Source organism: Oncorhynchus gorbuscha, linkage group LG13, assembly GCF_021184085.1.
Source record: "Oncorhynchus gorbuscha isolate QuinsamMale2020 ecotype Even-year linkage group LG13, OgorEven_v1.0, whole genome shotgun sequence".
Lineage (NCBI taxonomy): Eukaryota > Metazoa > Chordata > Actinopteri > Salmoniformes > Salmonidae > Oncorhynchus > Oncorhynchus gorbuscha.
In genome coordinates, this window is record NC_060185.1 from 87051502 (window position 1) to 87068776 (window position 17275).

The 17275-nt window shown below is 41.6% G+C and overlaps 1 protein-coding gene across 1 annotated transcript in view; it reads left to right on the forward strand.

The window, feature by feature from the left end:
• The first annotated feature begins 1603 nt into the window (after positions 1-1603).
• Positions 1604-17275, forward strand: part of LOC123992384 (SH3 domain and tetratricopeptide repeat-containing protein 2-like) — a 145210-nt gene continuing 129538 nt past the window's right edge. Inside the window, exon 1 of the mRNA XM_046293526.1 lies at positions 1604-1857. Within this exon, the coding sequence (XP_046149482.1) occupies positions 1815-1857 (43 nt within the window). The 5' untranslated portion in view covers positions 1604-1814. The remainder of the gene's footprint in view (positions 1858-17275) is intronic.

Here is a 17275-nt window from a genome sequence, read left to right on the forward strand (position 1 = left end):
TCAACACTATAGAGGAGTTCAGAAGAGGGTGAGGGATATTCTGGAAAGACAGCGAGTAAGAGAGAAAGGGGAGACAGAGAGAGAGGAGGGAGAGAAAGAGGGAGAAAAAGAGAGAGAGAGAGAAAGAGAGAAAGAGAGAGAGAAATAAAGAAAGAGAGAGAAAGAAAGAAGGAATGTGAGAAAGAGAGAAAGGGGAGACAGAGCGCGAGAGGAGGGAGGGAAAGAAAGAGAAAAAGAGAGAGAGAGAGAGACCCGTCCTGTTGGGGGAGGATGCAGAGAGCTGTGGGTTGGCAGCGCATTACATTGCTGCCTGCCATAAGATGAGGGACAGTGTCTGACAGACCAATCAACCTGCACATGTCCTCTACTGTATACTTATTGTTATTGTTGAATGTAAGGTTATTTTGACACTTGGTTATTATTGTTACTGTTGTCCCGTTGACAATTTGATTCTCATTTTTATTTATTTTTTATATTGTAAATATCCAAAATAAGCTTTGGCAATATGTACATTGTTACGTCATGCCAATAAAGCGAATTGAATTGAATTGAGAGAGATAGAGAGAGAGCGAGAGAGTGAGAGAGAAAGAAAGAGAGAGAGAGAGAAAGAATACGAGAAAGAGAGAGATAGAGAGAAGGAAAGAGAGAGAAAGAAGAGAGAGAGACAGAGCGAGACAGAGAGAGACAGAGAGAGACAGAGAGAGACAGAGAGAGACAGAGAGAGAGAGAGAGAGAGAGAGAAAGAATACGAGAAAGAGAGAGATAGAGAGAAGGAAAGAGAGAGAAAGAAGAGAGAGAGACAGAGCGAGACAGAGCGAGACAGAGAGAGACAGAGAGAGACAGAGAGAGACAGAGACATTTACATTTAAGTCATTTAGCAGACGCTCTTATCCAGAGCGACTTAGACAGAGAGAGTTAAAACACTGTATATATATAATATGACATTTGTAATGTCTTTATTGTTTTGAAACTTCTGTATGTGTAATGTTTACTGTTAATTTTTATTGTTTATTTCACTTTATATATTCACTTTATATATTATCTACCTCACTTGCTTTGGCAATGTTAACACATGTTTCCCATGCCAATAAAGCCCTTGAATTGAATTGAGAGGGAGAAAGAAGTGAAACAGCAGAGAAAGAGAGAGAGGTGCCCCGACCCATGGTCATCAACAGAGTTGTGGACTCGAGACTTCAGACTCAACTTGATATAAAATCACTTGAGACTTGACTTGGACTTGGTACCTTAAGACTTTGTCTTGAGACTGATAACTTAAAATGATCTGTTCAGGTTTTGTAACTTTTTGTGGCACAGAGTCTCGGGTTGAGTACTCTCCATGCAGCCATAGACATCATGTGTTAAGACTCATGACTAGTCAACTCAGCCACAATGTTAGAGTGATGGCTGAACTCTGCCCATATCTACAATATCTCTTTTTTACATGTATTTTTGGGGCTTTTTTTAAACTTTGTGACTGTGGAATCTGACTTAATGGTTGCTATCTAGTGGAAACCCTGTCCCATAGAAGTTAGTGGAGGGGGAGGAGTTTCAGTACTTCCTCAGTTGTCGGAGTTATGCTGCCCCTGACATACAGACACTCTCTTCTCACACACTGTCAGACACTCTCTTCTCACACACTGTCAGACACTCTCACGGCTGTATTCATTACTGTCTGTTGCTCTTTCAAAACCCAGGAACAGGGACAGGAGCAGAATGACTGGGCTTTAGCCTGGTGGAGGGGAGTAACTGGGGGTAAACAGACAGCAGGACACACTGGGACTACTGGACTGGACTACTGTACCTCTTCCACCCTCATGACGAATGAAGTGACAGGAGAGAACAGACAGCAGGACAGAGGTGAGACACACTCTCTTCTCTCTAACTGTCTGTATTCATTGAGTATGTTTGAGTCCCATTTTGTCTGGAACTTATGCTGTGTGTGTTAGTGCTACTCTCCCTCTCTCTCTCTCTCTCTCTCTCTCTCTCTCTCTCTCTCTCTCTCTCTCTCTCTCTCTCTCTCTCTCTCTCTCTCTCTCTCTCTCTCTCTCTCTCTCTCTCTCTCTCTCTCTCTCTCTCTCTCTCTCTCTCTCTCTCTCTCCCTCTCTCTCTCTCTCGCACTCTCTCTCAATTAAATTAAATTAGCTGTATCGGCATGATGTATCAGTCTCTCTCTCGCTCTCTCTCGCTCTCTCTCTCTCTCTCGCTCTCTCTCTCTCTCTCTCTCTCTCTCTCTCTCTCTCTCTCTCTCTCTCTCTCTCTCTCTCTCTCTCTCTCTCTCTCTCATATATATATATATATATCATTCCCCTCTGAGGACAGAGGCAATAAAAGAGATCAATGGATAATGTGTGATCGTTAGACTATGATATGCAGTAGAGAAGTGTGTGTGTTTTTCTGTGTTAGCCACTCTACTACAGTGAGGGAATCTCCCAACAGTAGTTCAGCCACACAGGCGTGTGTTGTACTAGGCGGTTAGGCTAAACTTAGAGCCCCCTGTCTGTCTCATGTTACTCCTGTACCTCACTGACATCCATTTCATACACACTTACCCCACAGCCATACAGTTTCCTTATTTCCTGTGGCTACTTTGAATAATCTCACTTTTTTTTATTACTACATGATTCCCTGTGTTATTTTATAATTTTGATATCTTCACTATTATTCTACTTTTGACTGGTACAGTAGGCTACATTAGAATCAGATGACTGATTTATTCCATTAATATAACCAGTATGATCCAGTCTGTGATATGATAATGAAGATATTGATATATATTCTCTGTTAGACTGTTGCCCATGTCATTTCCACATGTTTGGCTCTTCTGATAGGATTTTTGATAGGGCTTCTGATAGGACTTCTGATTGGATTTTTGATAGGGCTTCTGATAGGGCTTCTGATAGGACTTCTGATTGGATTTTTGATAGGGCTTCTGATAGGGCTTCTGATAGGACTTCTGATTGGATTTTTGATAGGGCTTCTGATAGGACTTCTGATTGGATTTTTGATAGGGCTTCTGATAGGACTTCTGATTGGATTTTTGATAGGGCTTCTGATAGGACTTCTGATTGGATTTTTGATAGGGCTTCTGATAGGATTTTTGATAGGGCTTCTGATAGAGCTTCTGATAGGAATTTTGACCATATTGGGCTCTGGTCAAAAGTAGTGAACTAAATAGGGAATAGGGTTCCATTTGGGACTCATTCTGCTCTGTTAGATTTATCTGTAATGTGTCTGTCAGTGTCTGGAAACAGTGCTGTTTCTCCTTTAAGAGGTTCTGACCCGACACGCCTTCAGGCTGTTTACAGCTGTCTGACACACAATAATCACTCCCATTCAATCAGGACACAGGGTTTCATCCCAAGTGGTACCTTATTCCCTATGAAGTGCACTTCTTTTGACCAAGGCCCATAAGGCTGTGGTGAAACGTAGTGCACTACAGAGGGATATAGGTTGCCATTTGGGACACAGACGTGGACCAGTGTAGTTTCTAGAGAAGTACCATCCTCATCCTCCTTTTCTTCACTTTAACATGAACAAAAAATGGATGACAGAGAGAGAAGTGGAAAGGAGGACATTTGAGTTGGGTTTATAATGCCTGTTTCTGTTCAAATAGAAAGCCTCAAAACATACTAGTGTGCTGTTGGAGCTAGGAACACAAGCATTTTGCTACACCCGCAATAACATCTGCTAAATATGTGTATGTGACCAATATAATTTGATTTGAACACCTGATTGTCTACTGAAACCATGAGAAGTAGCTCACCTAAACTAAGATCTGTTTGAATGTGAACCCAATGTGTGTCACGTTCTGTCCTTAGTTCTTTTATTATGTATTTGTTTTAGTACTGGTCAGGGCGTGAGTTGAGTGGGTTGTCTATGTTCCTTTTTCTATGTTTTGGGATTTCTGTGTTTGGCCTGGTATGGTTCTCAATCAGAGGCAGCTGTTTATCGTTGTCCCTGATTGAGAACCATATTTAGGTAGCCTGTTGTCTGTTGTGATTTGTGGGTGGTTATTTTCCGTGTTTGTGCCACACGGGACTCTTTAGTTTGTTTCATGTTGTTATTTTGTATGTTGTAGTGTTTTTTCATATTAAAATGGACACATACCACTCTGCAAATTTTTCCGACCTCTCTTACTCTTCATCAGAGGAAGACGACGAACGTTACAATGTGTTTTGATAGATACAGTAGAATGTGTTTTAGAACAGAATGAATGTACTCTGAAACACTACTGTGGCAGACATTTCAATGAATCTCAAGGTACACTCTGGTAATACGGGTGATTTTAACAGAGAGTTGTGAAAACACCTTTCTGGGGTTTCAGAAACTGTAAAAGTCAGCATCAAATTACAATAATATTTTGAAACATTCATTTCAAGTGACACATTTTATAAATGTATTGAGATTAATAGACCGAGCTGTCATATTTGTCCAACTACTTTCCCTAGGATAGCACTCATTACTACCACTCATTACATAGCACTCACTATTACTACTCATTACTACCACTCGTTACATAGCACTCACTATTACTACTCATTACTACCACTCATTACATAGCACTCACTATTACTACTCATTACTACCACTCGTTACATAGCACTCACTATTACTACTCATTACTACCACTCATTACATAGCACTCACTATTACTACTCATTACTACCACTCGTTACATAGCACTCACTATTACTACTCATTACTACCACTCATTACATAGCACTCACTATTACTACTCATTACTACCACTCGTTACATAGCACTCACTATTACTACTCATTACTACCACTCATTACATAGCACTCACTATTACTACTCATTACTACCACTCATTACATAGCACTCACTATTACTACTCATTACTACCACTCATTACATAGCACTCACTATTACTACTCATTACTACCACTCATTACATAGCACTCACTATTACTACTCATTACTACCACTCATTACATAGCACTCACTATTACTACTCATTACTACAACAGTTGCCAGGCTCATTGTGAGAGTATAAATTATGTTACATTCAAAATGTTTAGGGTTATGTAACATGTACGAAGCAGAGACAATATGTCCAACTAATAGCAGAGACAATATGTCCAACTAATAGCAGAGACAATATGTCCAACTAATAGCAGAGACAACATGTCCCAACTTATAGCAGAGACAACATGTTCCAACTAATAGCAGAGACATGTCCAACTAATAGCAGAGACAACATGTCCCAACTTATAGCAGAGACAACATGTTCCAACTAATAGCAGAGACATGTCCAACTAATAGCAGAGACATGTCCAACTAATAGCAGAGACATGTCCAACTAATAGCAGAGACAACATGTCCAACTAATAGCAGAGACAACATGTTCCAACTAATAGCAGAGACAACATGTTCCAACTAATAGCAGAGACATGTCCAACTAATAGCAGAGACAACATGTCCAACTAATAGCAGAGACAACATGTTCCAACTAATAGCAGAGACAACATGTTCCAACTAATAGCAGAGACATGTCCAACTAATAGCAGAGACAACATGTCCCAACTAATAGCAGAGACATGTCCCAACTTATAGCAGAGACAACATGTTCCAACTAATAGCAGAGTAACATGTCCCAACTTATAGCAGAGACATGTCCAACTAATAGCAGAGACAACATGTTCCAACTAATAGCAGAGACAACATGTTCCAACTAATAGCAGAGACAACATGTCCCAACTAATAGCAGAGACAACATGTCCCAACTAATAGCAGCGACAATATGTCCCAACTAATAGCAGAGTAACATGTCCCAACTAATAGCAGAGACAACATGTCCCAACTAATAGCAGAGACAACATGTCCCAACTAATAGCAGAGACAACATGTCCCAACTAATAGCAGAGACAACATGTTCGAACTAATAGCAGAGACAACATGTCCCAACTAATAGCAGAGACAACATGTCCAACTTAAAGCAGAGACAATATGTCCCAACTAATAGCAGAGACAACATGTCCCAACTAATAGCAGAGACAACATGTCCAACTTAAAGCAGAGACAATATGTCCCAACTAATAGCAGAGACCACATGTCCAACTTATAGCAGAGACAACATGTCCCAACTAATAGCAGAGACAACATGTCCAACTTATAGCAGAGACAATATGTCCCAACTAATAGCAGAGACAACATGTTCCAACTAATAGCAGCGACAATATGTCCCAACTAATAGCAGAGACAACATGTCCCAACTAATAGCAGAGACAACATATCCCAACTAATAGCAGAGACAACATGTCCCAACTAATAGCAGAGACAACATGTCCCAACTAATAGCAGAGACAACATGTCCCAACTAATAGCAGAGACAACATGTCCCAACTAATAGCAGAGACAACATGTTCCAACTAATAGTAGAGACAACATGTCCCAACTAATAGCAGAGACAACATGTCCAACTAATAGCAGAGACAACATGTCCAACTTATAGCAGAGACAACATGTTCCAACTAATAGCAGAGACAATATGTCCAACTAATAGCAGAGACAATATGTCCAACTAATAGCAGAGACAACATGTCCCAACTAATAGCAGAGACAACATGTTCCAACTAATAGCAGAGACAACATGTTCCAACTAATAGCAGAGACAACATGTCCCAACTAATAGCAGAGACAACATGTCCCAACTAATAGCAGAGACAACATGTTCCAACTAATAGCAGAGACAACATGTCCAACTTATAGCAGAGACAACATGCCCAACTAATAGCAGAGACAACATGTTCCAACTAATAGTAGAGACAATATGTCCCAACTAATAGCAGAGACAACATGTCCCAACTTATAGCAGAGACAACATGTTCCAACTAATAGCAGAGACATGTCCAACTAATAGCAGAGACAACATGTCCCAACTTATAGCAGAGACAACATGTTCCAACTAATAGCAGAGACATGTCCAACTAATAGCAGAGACAACATGTCCAACTAATAGCAGAGACAACATGTTCCAACTAATAGCAGAGACATGTCCAACTAATAGCAGAGACATGTCCAACTAATAGCAGAGACAACATGTCCCAACTAATAGCAGAGACATGTCCAACTAATAGCAGAGACATGTCCAACTAATAGCAGAGACAACATGTCCAACTAATAGCAGAGACAACATGTTCCAACTAATAGCAGAGACATGTCCAACTAATAGCAGAGACATGTCCAACTAATAGCAGAGACAACATGTCCAACTAATAGCAGAGACAACATGTTCCAACTAATAGCAGAGACAACATGTCCCAACTAATAGCAGAGACATGTCCAACTAATAGCAGAGACATGTCCAACTAATAGCAGAGACAACATGTCCAACTAATAGCAGAGACAACATGTTCCAACTAATAGCAGAGACATGTCCAACTAATAGCAGAGACAACATGTCCAACTAATAGCAGAGACAACATGTTCCAACTAATAGCAGAGACATGTCCAACTAATAGCAGAGACATGTCCAACTAATAGCAGAGACAACATGTCCCAACTAATAGCAGAGACATGTCCCAACTTATAGCAGAGACAACATGTTCCAACTAATAGCAGAGTAACATGTCCCAACTTATAGCAGAGACATGTCCAACTAATAGCAGAGACAACATGTCCCAACTAATAGCAGAGACAACATGTCCCAACTAATAGCAGAGACAACATGTCCCAACTAATAGCAGAGACAACATGTCCCAACTTATAGCAGAGACAACATGTTCGAACTAATAGCAGAGACAACATGTCCCAACTAATAGCAGAGACAACATGTCCCAACTAATAGCAGAGACAACATGTCCCAACTAATAGCAGAGACAACATGTCCCAACTAATAGCAGATACAACATGTTCGAACTAATAGCAGAGACAACATGTCCCAACTAATAGCAGAGACAACATGTCCAACTTAAAGCAGAGACAATATGTCCCAACTAATAGCAGAGACAACATGTCCCAACTAATAGCAGAGACAACATGTCCAACTTATAGCAGAGACAACATGTCCCAACTAATAGCAGAGACAACATGTCCAACTTATAGCAGAGACAATATGTCCCAACTAATAGCAGAGACAACATGTTCCAACTAATAGCAGCGACAATATGTCCCAACTAATAGCAGAGACAACATGTCCCAACTAATAGCAGAGACAACATGTCCCAACTAATAGCAGAGACAACATGTCCAACTTATAGCAGAGACAACATGTCCCAACTAATAGCAGAGACAACATGTCCAACTTATAGCAGAGACAACATGTCCCAACTAATAGCAGAGACAACATGTCCAACTTATAGCAGAGACAATATGTCCCAACTAATAGCAGAGACAACATGTCCCAACTAATAGCAGAGACAACATGTCCAACTTAAAGCAGAGACAATATGTCCCAACTAATAGCAGAGACCACATGTCCAACTTATAGCAGAGACAACATGTCCCAACTAATAGCAGAGACAACATGTCCAACTTATAGCAGAGACAATATGTCCCAACTAATAGCAGAGACAACATGTTCCAACTAATAGCAGCGACAATATGTCCCAACTAATAGCAGAGAGAACATGTCCCAACTAATAGCAGAGACAACATGTCCCAACTAATAGCAGAGACAACATGTCCCAACTAATAGCAGAGACAACATGTCCCAACTAATAGCAGAGACAACATGTCCCAACTAATAGCAGAGACAACATGTCCCAACTAATAGCAGAGACAACATGTTCCAACTAATAGTAGAGACAACATGTCCCAACTAATAGCAGAGACAACATGTCCAACTAATAGCAGAGACAACATGTCCAACTTATAGCAGAGACAACATGTTCCAACTAATAGCAGAGACAATATGTCCAACTAATAGCAGAGACAATATGTCCAACTAATAGCAGAGACAACATGTCCCAACTAATAGCAGAGACGACATGTTCCAACTAATAGCAGAGACAACATGTTCCAACTAATAGCAGAGACAACATGTCCCAACTAATAGCAGAGACAACATGTCCCAACTAATAGCAGACAACATGTCCCAACTAATAGCAGAGACAACATGTTCCAACTAATAGCAGAGACAACATGTCCAACTTATAGCAGAGACAACATGCCCAACTAATAGCAGAGACAACATGTTCCAACTAATAGTAGAGACAATATGTCCCAACTAATAGCAGAGACAACATGTCCCAACTTATAGCAGAGACAACATGTTCCAACTAATAGCAGAGACATGTCCAACTAATAGCAGAGACAACATGTCCCAACTTATAGCAGAGACAACATGTTCCAACTAATAGCAGAGACATGTCCAACTAATAGCAGAGACAACATGTCCAACTAATAGCAGAGACAACATGTTCCAACTAATAGCAGAGACATGTCCAACTAATAGCAGAGACATGTCCAACTAATAGCAGAGACAACATGTCCCAACTAATAGCAGAGACATGTCCAACTAATAGCAGAGACATGTCCAACTAATAGCAGAGACAACATGTCCAACTAATAGCAGAGACAACATGTTCCAACTAATAGCAGAGACATGTCCAACTAATAGCAGAGACATGTCCAACTAATAGCAGAGACAACATGTCCAACTAATAGCAGAGACAACATGTTCCAACTAATAGCAGAGACAACATGTCCCAACTAATAGCAGAGACATGTCCAACTAATAGCAGAGACATGTCCAACTAATAGCAGAGACAACATGTCCAACTAATAGCAGAGACAACATGTTCCAACTAATAGCAGAGACAACATGTCCAACTAATAGCAGAGACAACATGTCCAACTAATAGCAGAGACAACATGTTCCAACTAATAGCAGAGACATGTCCAACTAATAGCAGAGACATGTCCAACTAATAGCAGAGACAACATGTCCCAACTAATAGCAGAGACATGTCCCAACTTATAGCAGAGACAACATGTTCCAACTAATAGCAGAGTAACATGTCCCAACTTATAGCAGAGACATGTCCAACTAATAGCAGAGACAACATGTCCCAACTAATAGCAGAGACAACATGTCCCAACTAATAGCAGAGACAACATGTCCCAACTAATAGCAGAGACAACATGTCCCAACTTATAGCAGAGACAACATGTTCGAACTAATAGCAGAGACAACATGTCCCAAATAATAGCAGAGACAACATGTCCCAACTAATAGCAGAGACAACATGTCCCAACTAATAGCAGAGACAACATGTCCCAACTAATAGCAGATACAACATGTTCGAAATAATAGCAGAGACAACATGTCCCAACTAATAGCAGAGACAACATGTCCAACTTAAAGCAGAGACAATATGTCCCAACTAATAGCAGAGACAACATGTCCCAACTAATAGCAGAGACAACATGTCCCAACTAATAGCAGAGACAACATGTTCCAACTAATAGCAGAGACAACATGTCCAACTTATAGCAGAGACAACATGTTCCAACTAATAGCAGAGACAATATGTCCAACTAATTGCAGAGACAATATGTCCAACTAATAGCAGAGACAACATGTTCCAACTAATAGCAGAGACAACATGTCCCAACTAATAGCAGAGACAACATGTCCCAACTAATAGCAGAGACAACATGTCCCAACTAATAGCAGAGACAACATGTTCCAACTAATAGCAGAGACAACATGTCCAACTTATAGCAGAGACAACATGTCCAACTAATAGCAGAGACAACATGTTCCAACTAATAGTAGAGACAATATGTCCCAACTAATAGCAGAGACAACATGTCCAACTTATAGCAGAGACAACATGTTCCAACTAATAGCAGAGACAATATGTCCAACTAATAGCAGAGACAATATGTCCAACTTATAGCAGAGACAATATGTCCCAACTAATAGCAGAGACAACATGTCCCAACTAATAGCAGAGACAACATGTCCCAACTAATAGCAGAGACAACATGTCCCAACTAATAGCAGAGACAACATGTCCCAACTAATAGCAGAGACAACATGTCCAACTAATAGCAGAGACAACATGTCCCAACTAATAGCAGAGACAATATGTCCAACTAATAGCAGAGACAATATGTCCAACTAATAGTAGAGACAACATGTCCAACTAATAGCAGAGACAACATGTCCAACTAATAGCAGAGACAATATGTCCAACTAATAGCAGAGACAATATGTCCAACTAATAGCAGAGACAACATGCCCCCACTAATAGTAGAGACAACATGTCCAACTTATAGCAGAGACAATATGTCCCAACTAATAGCAGAGACAACATGTCCAACTTATAGCAGAGACAATATGTCCCAACTAATAGCAGAGACAACATGTCCCAACTAATAGCAGAGACAACATGTCCAACTAATAGCAGAGACAACATGTTCCAACTAATAGCAGAGACAAATGTCCCAACTAATAGCAGAGACAACATGTCCCAACTAATAGCAGAGACAACATGTCCAACTAATAGCAGAGACAACATGTCCAACTAATAGCAGAGACAACATGTTCCAACGAATAGCAGAGACAAATGTCCCAACTAATAGCAGAGACAACATGTCCAACGAATAGCAGAGACAACATGTCCCAACTAATAGTAGAGACAACATGTCCAACTTATAGCAGAGACAATATGTCCCAACTAATAGCAGAGACAACATGTCCAACTTATAGCAGAGACAATATGTCCCAACTAATAGCAGAGACAACATGTCCCAACTAATAGCAGAGACAACATGTCCAACTAATAGCAGAGACAACATGTTCCAACTAATAGCAGAGACAAATGTCCCAACTAATAGTAGAGACAACATGTCCAACTAATAGCAGAGACAAATGTCCAATTTATAGCAGAGACAACACGTACAGCATAAAGCTGTTGTGTGTGTGACAACATGGATTTGTACCTGGGTCAGCCAGTCTTCAGTCTTAACTGTTTTGTTGAACCACTCTTGTTACACTGAGCACATGGTGCCCTATTTAGACTTGAGATATACAGACTTAACATAGACTTGAGTCAATAAAGTATGAACATTCTTTGACATAAATCCATGTTAAGTCAACTGGTCTCAAGTCTGAATAGGAATTCCAGCTTTTTCTGTGTGGAATTCCACCATTATATCTTCAATGCTATATTTACACGGATTAGAAACATGAGGACACAGAGAAGGAGTGAAAGTGGGACAAGCTGAAATTTAAACCCCTGACTTGTGGGACATTAAGATAGCAAATTAGTTTGGAATGTTACACACTCAACCATATCTCTACGTGCAGAACTTGTGAATCCCATTTGTCTGAAGACAACCGTTTAGATTAAATACCAGAAGTGAACTTTAAAAATGGTGCTGCCGTACTGGGCGTTTGTGGCTGACTGCCCTATAGATCACTCTGTGGTCAAGTGTAAAAACAGGAGCGTTTGTGGCTGACTGCCCTATAGATCACTCTGTGGTCAAGTGTAAAAACAGGAGCGTTTGTGGCTGACTGCCCTATAGATCACTCTGTGGTCAAGTATAAAAACAGGAGCGTTTGTGGCTGACTGCCCTATAGATCACTCTGTGGTCAAGTGTAAAAACAGGAGCGTTTGTGGCTGACTGCCCTATAGATCACTCTGTGGTCAAGTGTAAAAACAGGAGCGTTTGTGGCTGACTGCCCTATAGATCACTCTGTGGTCAAGTGTAAAAACAGTGAGCGTTTGTGGCTGACTGCCCTATAGATCACTCTGTGGTCAAGTGTAAAAACAGGAGCGTTTGTGGCTGACTGCCCTATAGATCACTCTGTGGTCAAGTGTAAAAACAGGAGCGTTTGTGGCTGACTGCCCTATAGATCACTCTGTGGTCAAGTGTAAAAACAGGAGCGTTTGTGGCTGACTGCCCTATAGATCACTCTGTGGTCAAGTGTAAAAACAGGAGCGTTTGTGGCTGACTGCCCTATAGATCACTCTGTGGTCAAGTGTAAAAACAGGAGCGTTTGTGGCTGACTGCCCTATAGATCACTCTGTGGTCAAGTGTAAAAACAGGAGCGTTTGTGGCTGACTGCCCTATAGATCACTCTGTGGTCAAGTGTAAAAACAGGAGCGTTTGTGGCTGACTGCCCTATAGATCACTCTGTGGTCAAGTGTAAAAACAGGAGCGTTTGTGGCTGACTGCCCTATAGATCACTCTGTGGTCAAGTGTAAAAACAGGAGCGTTTGTGGGCGCCTCCCCTCTATATTGGTCCTTCATGAACTCAGACAGGTGAGACAGAAAAGGAATTCACTTAACAAGAACATGTGTTTTTTTGCAGTGGTGTAAATTACTTTAAAGTACTACTTGAGTTGATTTTGGTGTATCTGTACTTTACTTTACTATATATATTTTTGACAACGTTTACTTTTACTTCACTACATTCCTAAAGAAAATATTGTGCTTTTTACTCCATACGCTGTCCCTGAAAACCCAAAGTACTCAAGACATTTTGAATGCTTAGCCGAACAAGAAAATTGTCAAATTCATGCACTTATCAGGAGAAGATGTAGTCATCCCTACTGCCTCTGGCTTGGCGGACTCACTAAACACAAATGCTCTTTTGTAAATAATGTGTGTGTTGGACTTGTCCCCTGGCTATCCGTAAATAAAACAAGAACGTGGTGCCGTCCGCTTTGCTTAATATAAGGAATTTGAAATGATTTATACTTTTACTTCTACTTTTGATACTTAAGTATATTTTAGAACCAAATACTTATAGATATATTTAAAACTCTCTCTCTCTCTCTCTCTCTCTCTCTCTCTCTCTCTCTCTCTCTCTCTCTCTCTCTCTCTCTCTCTCTCTCTCTCTCTCTCTCTCGTGTTTGTGTGGGCGTGGTTCCCAATCTCGGCTTGATTGTCTGCGCCAGCTGGAACCACTTATCTTCCCTTTATATGTTCTGTATCCAGTGTTTCTTGTTGTCAGATTGTTGTTACTTCCCTGTGGTTGTGTTGTTACTTCCCTGTGGTTGTGTCGTGTGTCCGTGCTCATCTCTCGCCGCCCTTGTGTGGATTATCTGCTGTGCTCCTTCCTTCCCATCCGGACACACTCCCCTGGATTTCTCAGCACGCTATCATCGGAAAATGCGCCCTAGTCCCTGGGTCGGATTCCGTCTGAGTACAGTCTGTCTGTCCTGTTGCTGCTGTAAACTGTATTCATTAAACCATCGTTGCTTGCATCTTGCATCCGCCTCTGTATTGTCACAGTATCTATACTTTTACACAAGTATGACAATTAGCTACTTATTCCACCACTGGTTTTGTGTAGAATTTCAGCCGCTAATGGCTGCTATGCTAATAGTCCAAGGCAAGCATTCATTGATCAGTTTTCTTTTTGCTAGATGTAGTTTTGCGTTCGTTTTTTAAATGCAAATTAGGGCCTGCTTTTTAGTTAATACTGCTGGCTTGAGTTTATCAACACACCATATAAGAGGAGGGAATAAACAATAAGAGGAGGGAATAAACAATAAGAGCAGGGAATAAACAATAAGAACAGGGAATAAACAATAAGAGCAGGGAATAAACAATAAGAACAGGGAATAAACAATAAGAGGAGGGAATAAACAATAAGAGCAGGGAATAAACAATAAGAGGAGGGAATAAACAATAAGAGGAGGGAATAAACAATAAGAACAGGGAATAAACAATAAGAGCAGGGAATAAACAATAAGAGGAGGGAATAAACAATAAGAGGAGGGAATAAACAATAAGAGGAGGGAATAAACAATAAGAACAGGGAATAAACAATAAGAGGAGGGAATAAACAATAAGAACAGGGAATAAACAATAAGAGGAGGGAATAAACAATAAGAACAGGGAATAAACAATAAGAACAGGGAATAAACAATAAGAGGAGGGAATAAACAATAAGAGGAGGGAATAAACAATAAGAGGAGGGAATAAACAATAAGAGGAGGGAATAAACAATAAGAACAGGGAATAAACAATAAGAGGAGGGAATAAACAATAAGAACAGGGAATAAACAATAAGAAAAGGGAATAAACAATAAGAGGAGGGAATCCCATTTAAAGCATTTGGAAAATCCAGAAGAAGGGATCTAATTCTGCAGGACTCAAAACACCATAATGTTTTCAAACTGTTTGACAATGCTTCCTGTTTCTGGCAAGGTGTTTCACAACTCTTGATTCAGTAGTGATACAACATGATGTTTCAATACTTACATTTGAGTCATTTTGCAGACACTCTTATCCCGAGAGACTTACAGTAAGGTGTCATTTAGCAGACACTCTTATCCCGAGAGACTTACAGTAAGGTGTCATTTAGCAGACACTCTTATGTCATGTTTGTCATTTATTGTCATGTCTTGTCCCTGTGCTCCCCATGCTATTCGTTTCCCTCTGCTGGTCTTGTTTGGTTCTTTCCCTCCTTCTATCCCTCTCTCTCCCCCTCCCTCTCTCACTCTCTCGCTCTCTCTTCTCTCTGTCGTTCCGTTCCTGCTCCCAGCTGTTCCTATTCCCCTAATCATCATTTAGTCTTCCCACACCTGTTCCCGATCCTTTCCCCTGATTAGAGTCCCTATTTATTCCTTTGTGATCCGTTCCTGTCCCGTCGGTTCCTTGTATTGTATTCACCATGCTGTGATTGCGTTTCGCCCTGTCCTGTCGTGTTTTTGCCGTGATTGTGTATCACCCTGTCCTGTCGTGTTTTGTGCCTTCATCAGATGCTGCGTGTGAGCAGGTGTTTCAGTCGACTACGGCCTGCGCCTACCCGAAGCGACCTGCAGTCTGTGGCCGCTTCTCCAGTTGTTTCCCCTCTACAAGTCTAGAGGATTTCTGTTATTCCGTTTTGGACTTTAATAAACTCTGTTTCTGTTAAGTCGCTTTTGGGTCCTCTTTCACCTGCATGACAGAAGGAACCGACCAAGGAATGGACCCAGCGACTTCAGACGCTCGTTACACTGCCGTCGAGATCCAAGGAGCCATGCTCGGCAGACACGAGCAGGAATTGTCTGCTGCTCGCCATGCCGTGGAGAACCTGGCCGCTCAGGTTTCCGACCTCTCTGGACAGTTCCAGAGTCTACGTCTCGTGCCACCTGTTACTCCCTGGCCTGCCGAGCCTCCAGAACCTAGGGTTAATAACCCACCTTGCTACTCCGGGCAGCCCACTGAGTGCCGCTCCTTTCTCACGCAGTGTGAGATTGTGTTCTCTCTCCAACCCCACACATACTCTAGAGAGAGAGCTCGGGTTGCTTACGTCATTTCACTCCTTACTGGCCGGGCTCGAGAATGGGGCACAGCTATCTGGGAGGCAAGGGCTGATTGCTCTAACAGATTCCAGAACTTTAAAGAGGAGATGATTCGGGTTTTTGACCGTTCAGTTTTTGGTGGGGAGGCTTCTAGGGCCCTGGCTTCCTTATGCCAAGGTGAACGGTCCATAACGGATTATTCCATTGAGTTTCGCACTCTTGCTGCCTCTAGTGAGTGGAACGAGCCGGCGCTGCTCGCTCGTTTTCTGGAGGGACTCCACGCAGTGGTTAAGGATGAGATTCTCTCCCGGGAGGTTCCTTCAGATGTGGACTCTTTGATTGCTCTCGCCATCCGCATAGAACGACGGGTAGATCTTCGTCACCGGGCTCGTGGAAGAGAGCTCGCATCAACGGTGTTTCCCTGCTCCGCATCGCAACCATCTCCCTCCTCTGGCTTTGAGACTGAGCCCATGCAGCTGGGAGGGATTCGCATCTCGAATAAGGAGAGGGAACGGAGGATCACCAACCGCCTGTGCCTCTATTGCGGAGTTGCTGGACATTTTGTTAATTCATGTCCAGTAAGAGGCCAGAGCCCATCAGTAAGCGGAGGGCTACTGGTGAGCGCTACTACTCAGGTCCCTTCATCTAGATCTTGTACTACTATGTCGGTCCATCTACGCTGGACCGGTTCGGGTGCTACATGCAGTGCTTTGATTGACTCTGGGGCTGAGGGTTGTTTCATGGACGAAGCATGGGCTCGGAAACATAACATTCCTTTCGGACCGTTAGACAGGCCTACGCCCATGTTTGCCTTAGATGGTAGTCATCTTCCCAGTATCAAATTTGAGACACTACCTTTAACTCTCACAGTATCTGGTAACCACAGTGAGACTATTTCTTTTTTGATTTTCCGTTCACCGTTTACACCTGTTGTTTTGGGTCATCCCTGGCTTGTATGTCATAATCCTTCTATTAATTGGTCTAGTAATTCTATCTTATCCTGGAACGTTTCTTGTCATGTGAAGTGTTTAATGTCTGCCATCCCTCCCATTTCTTCT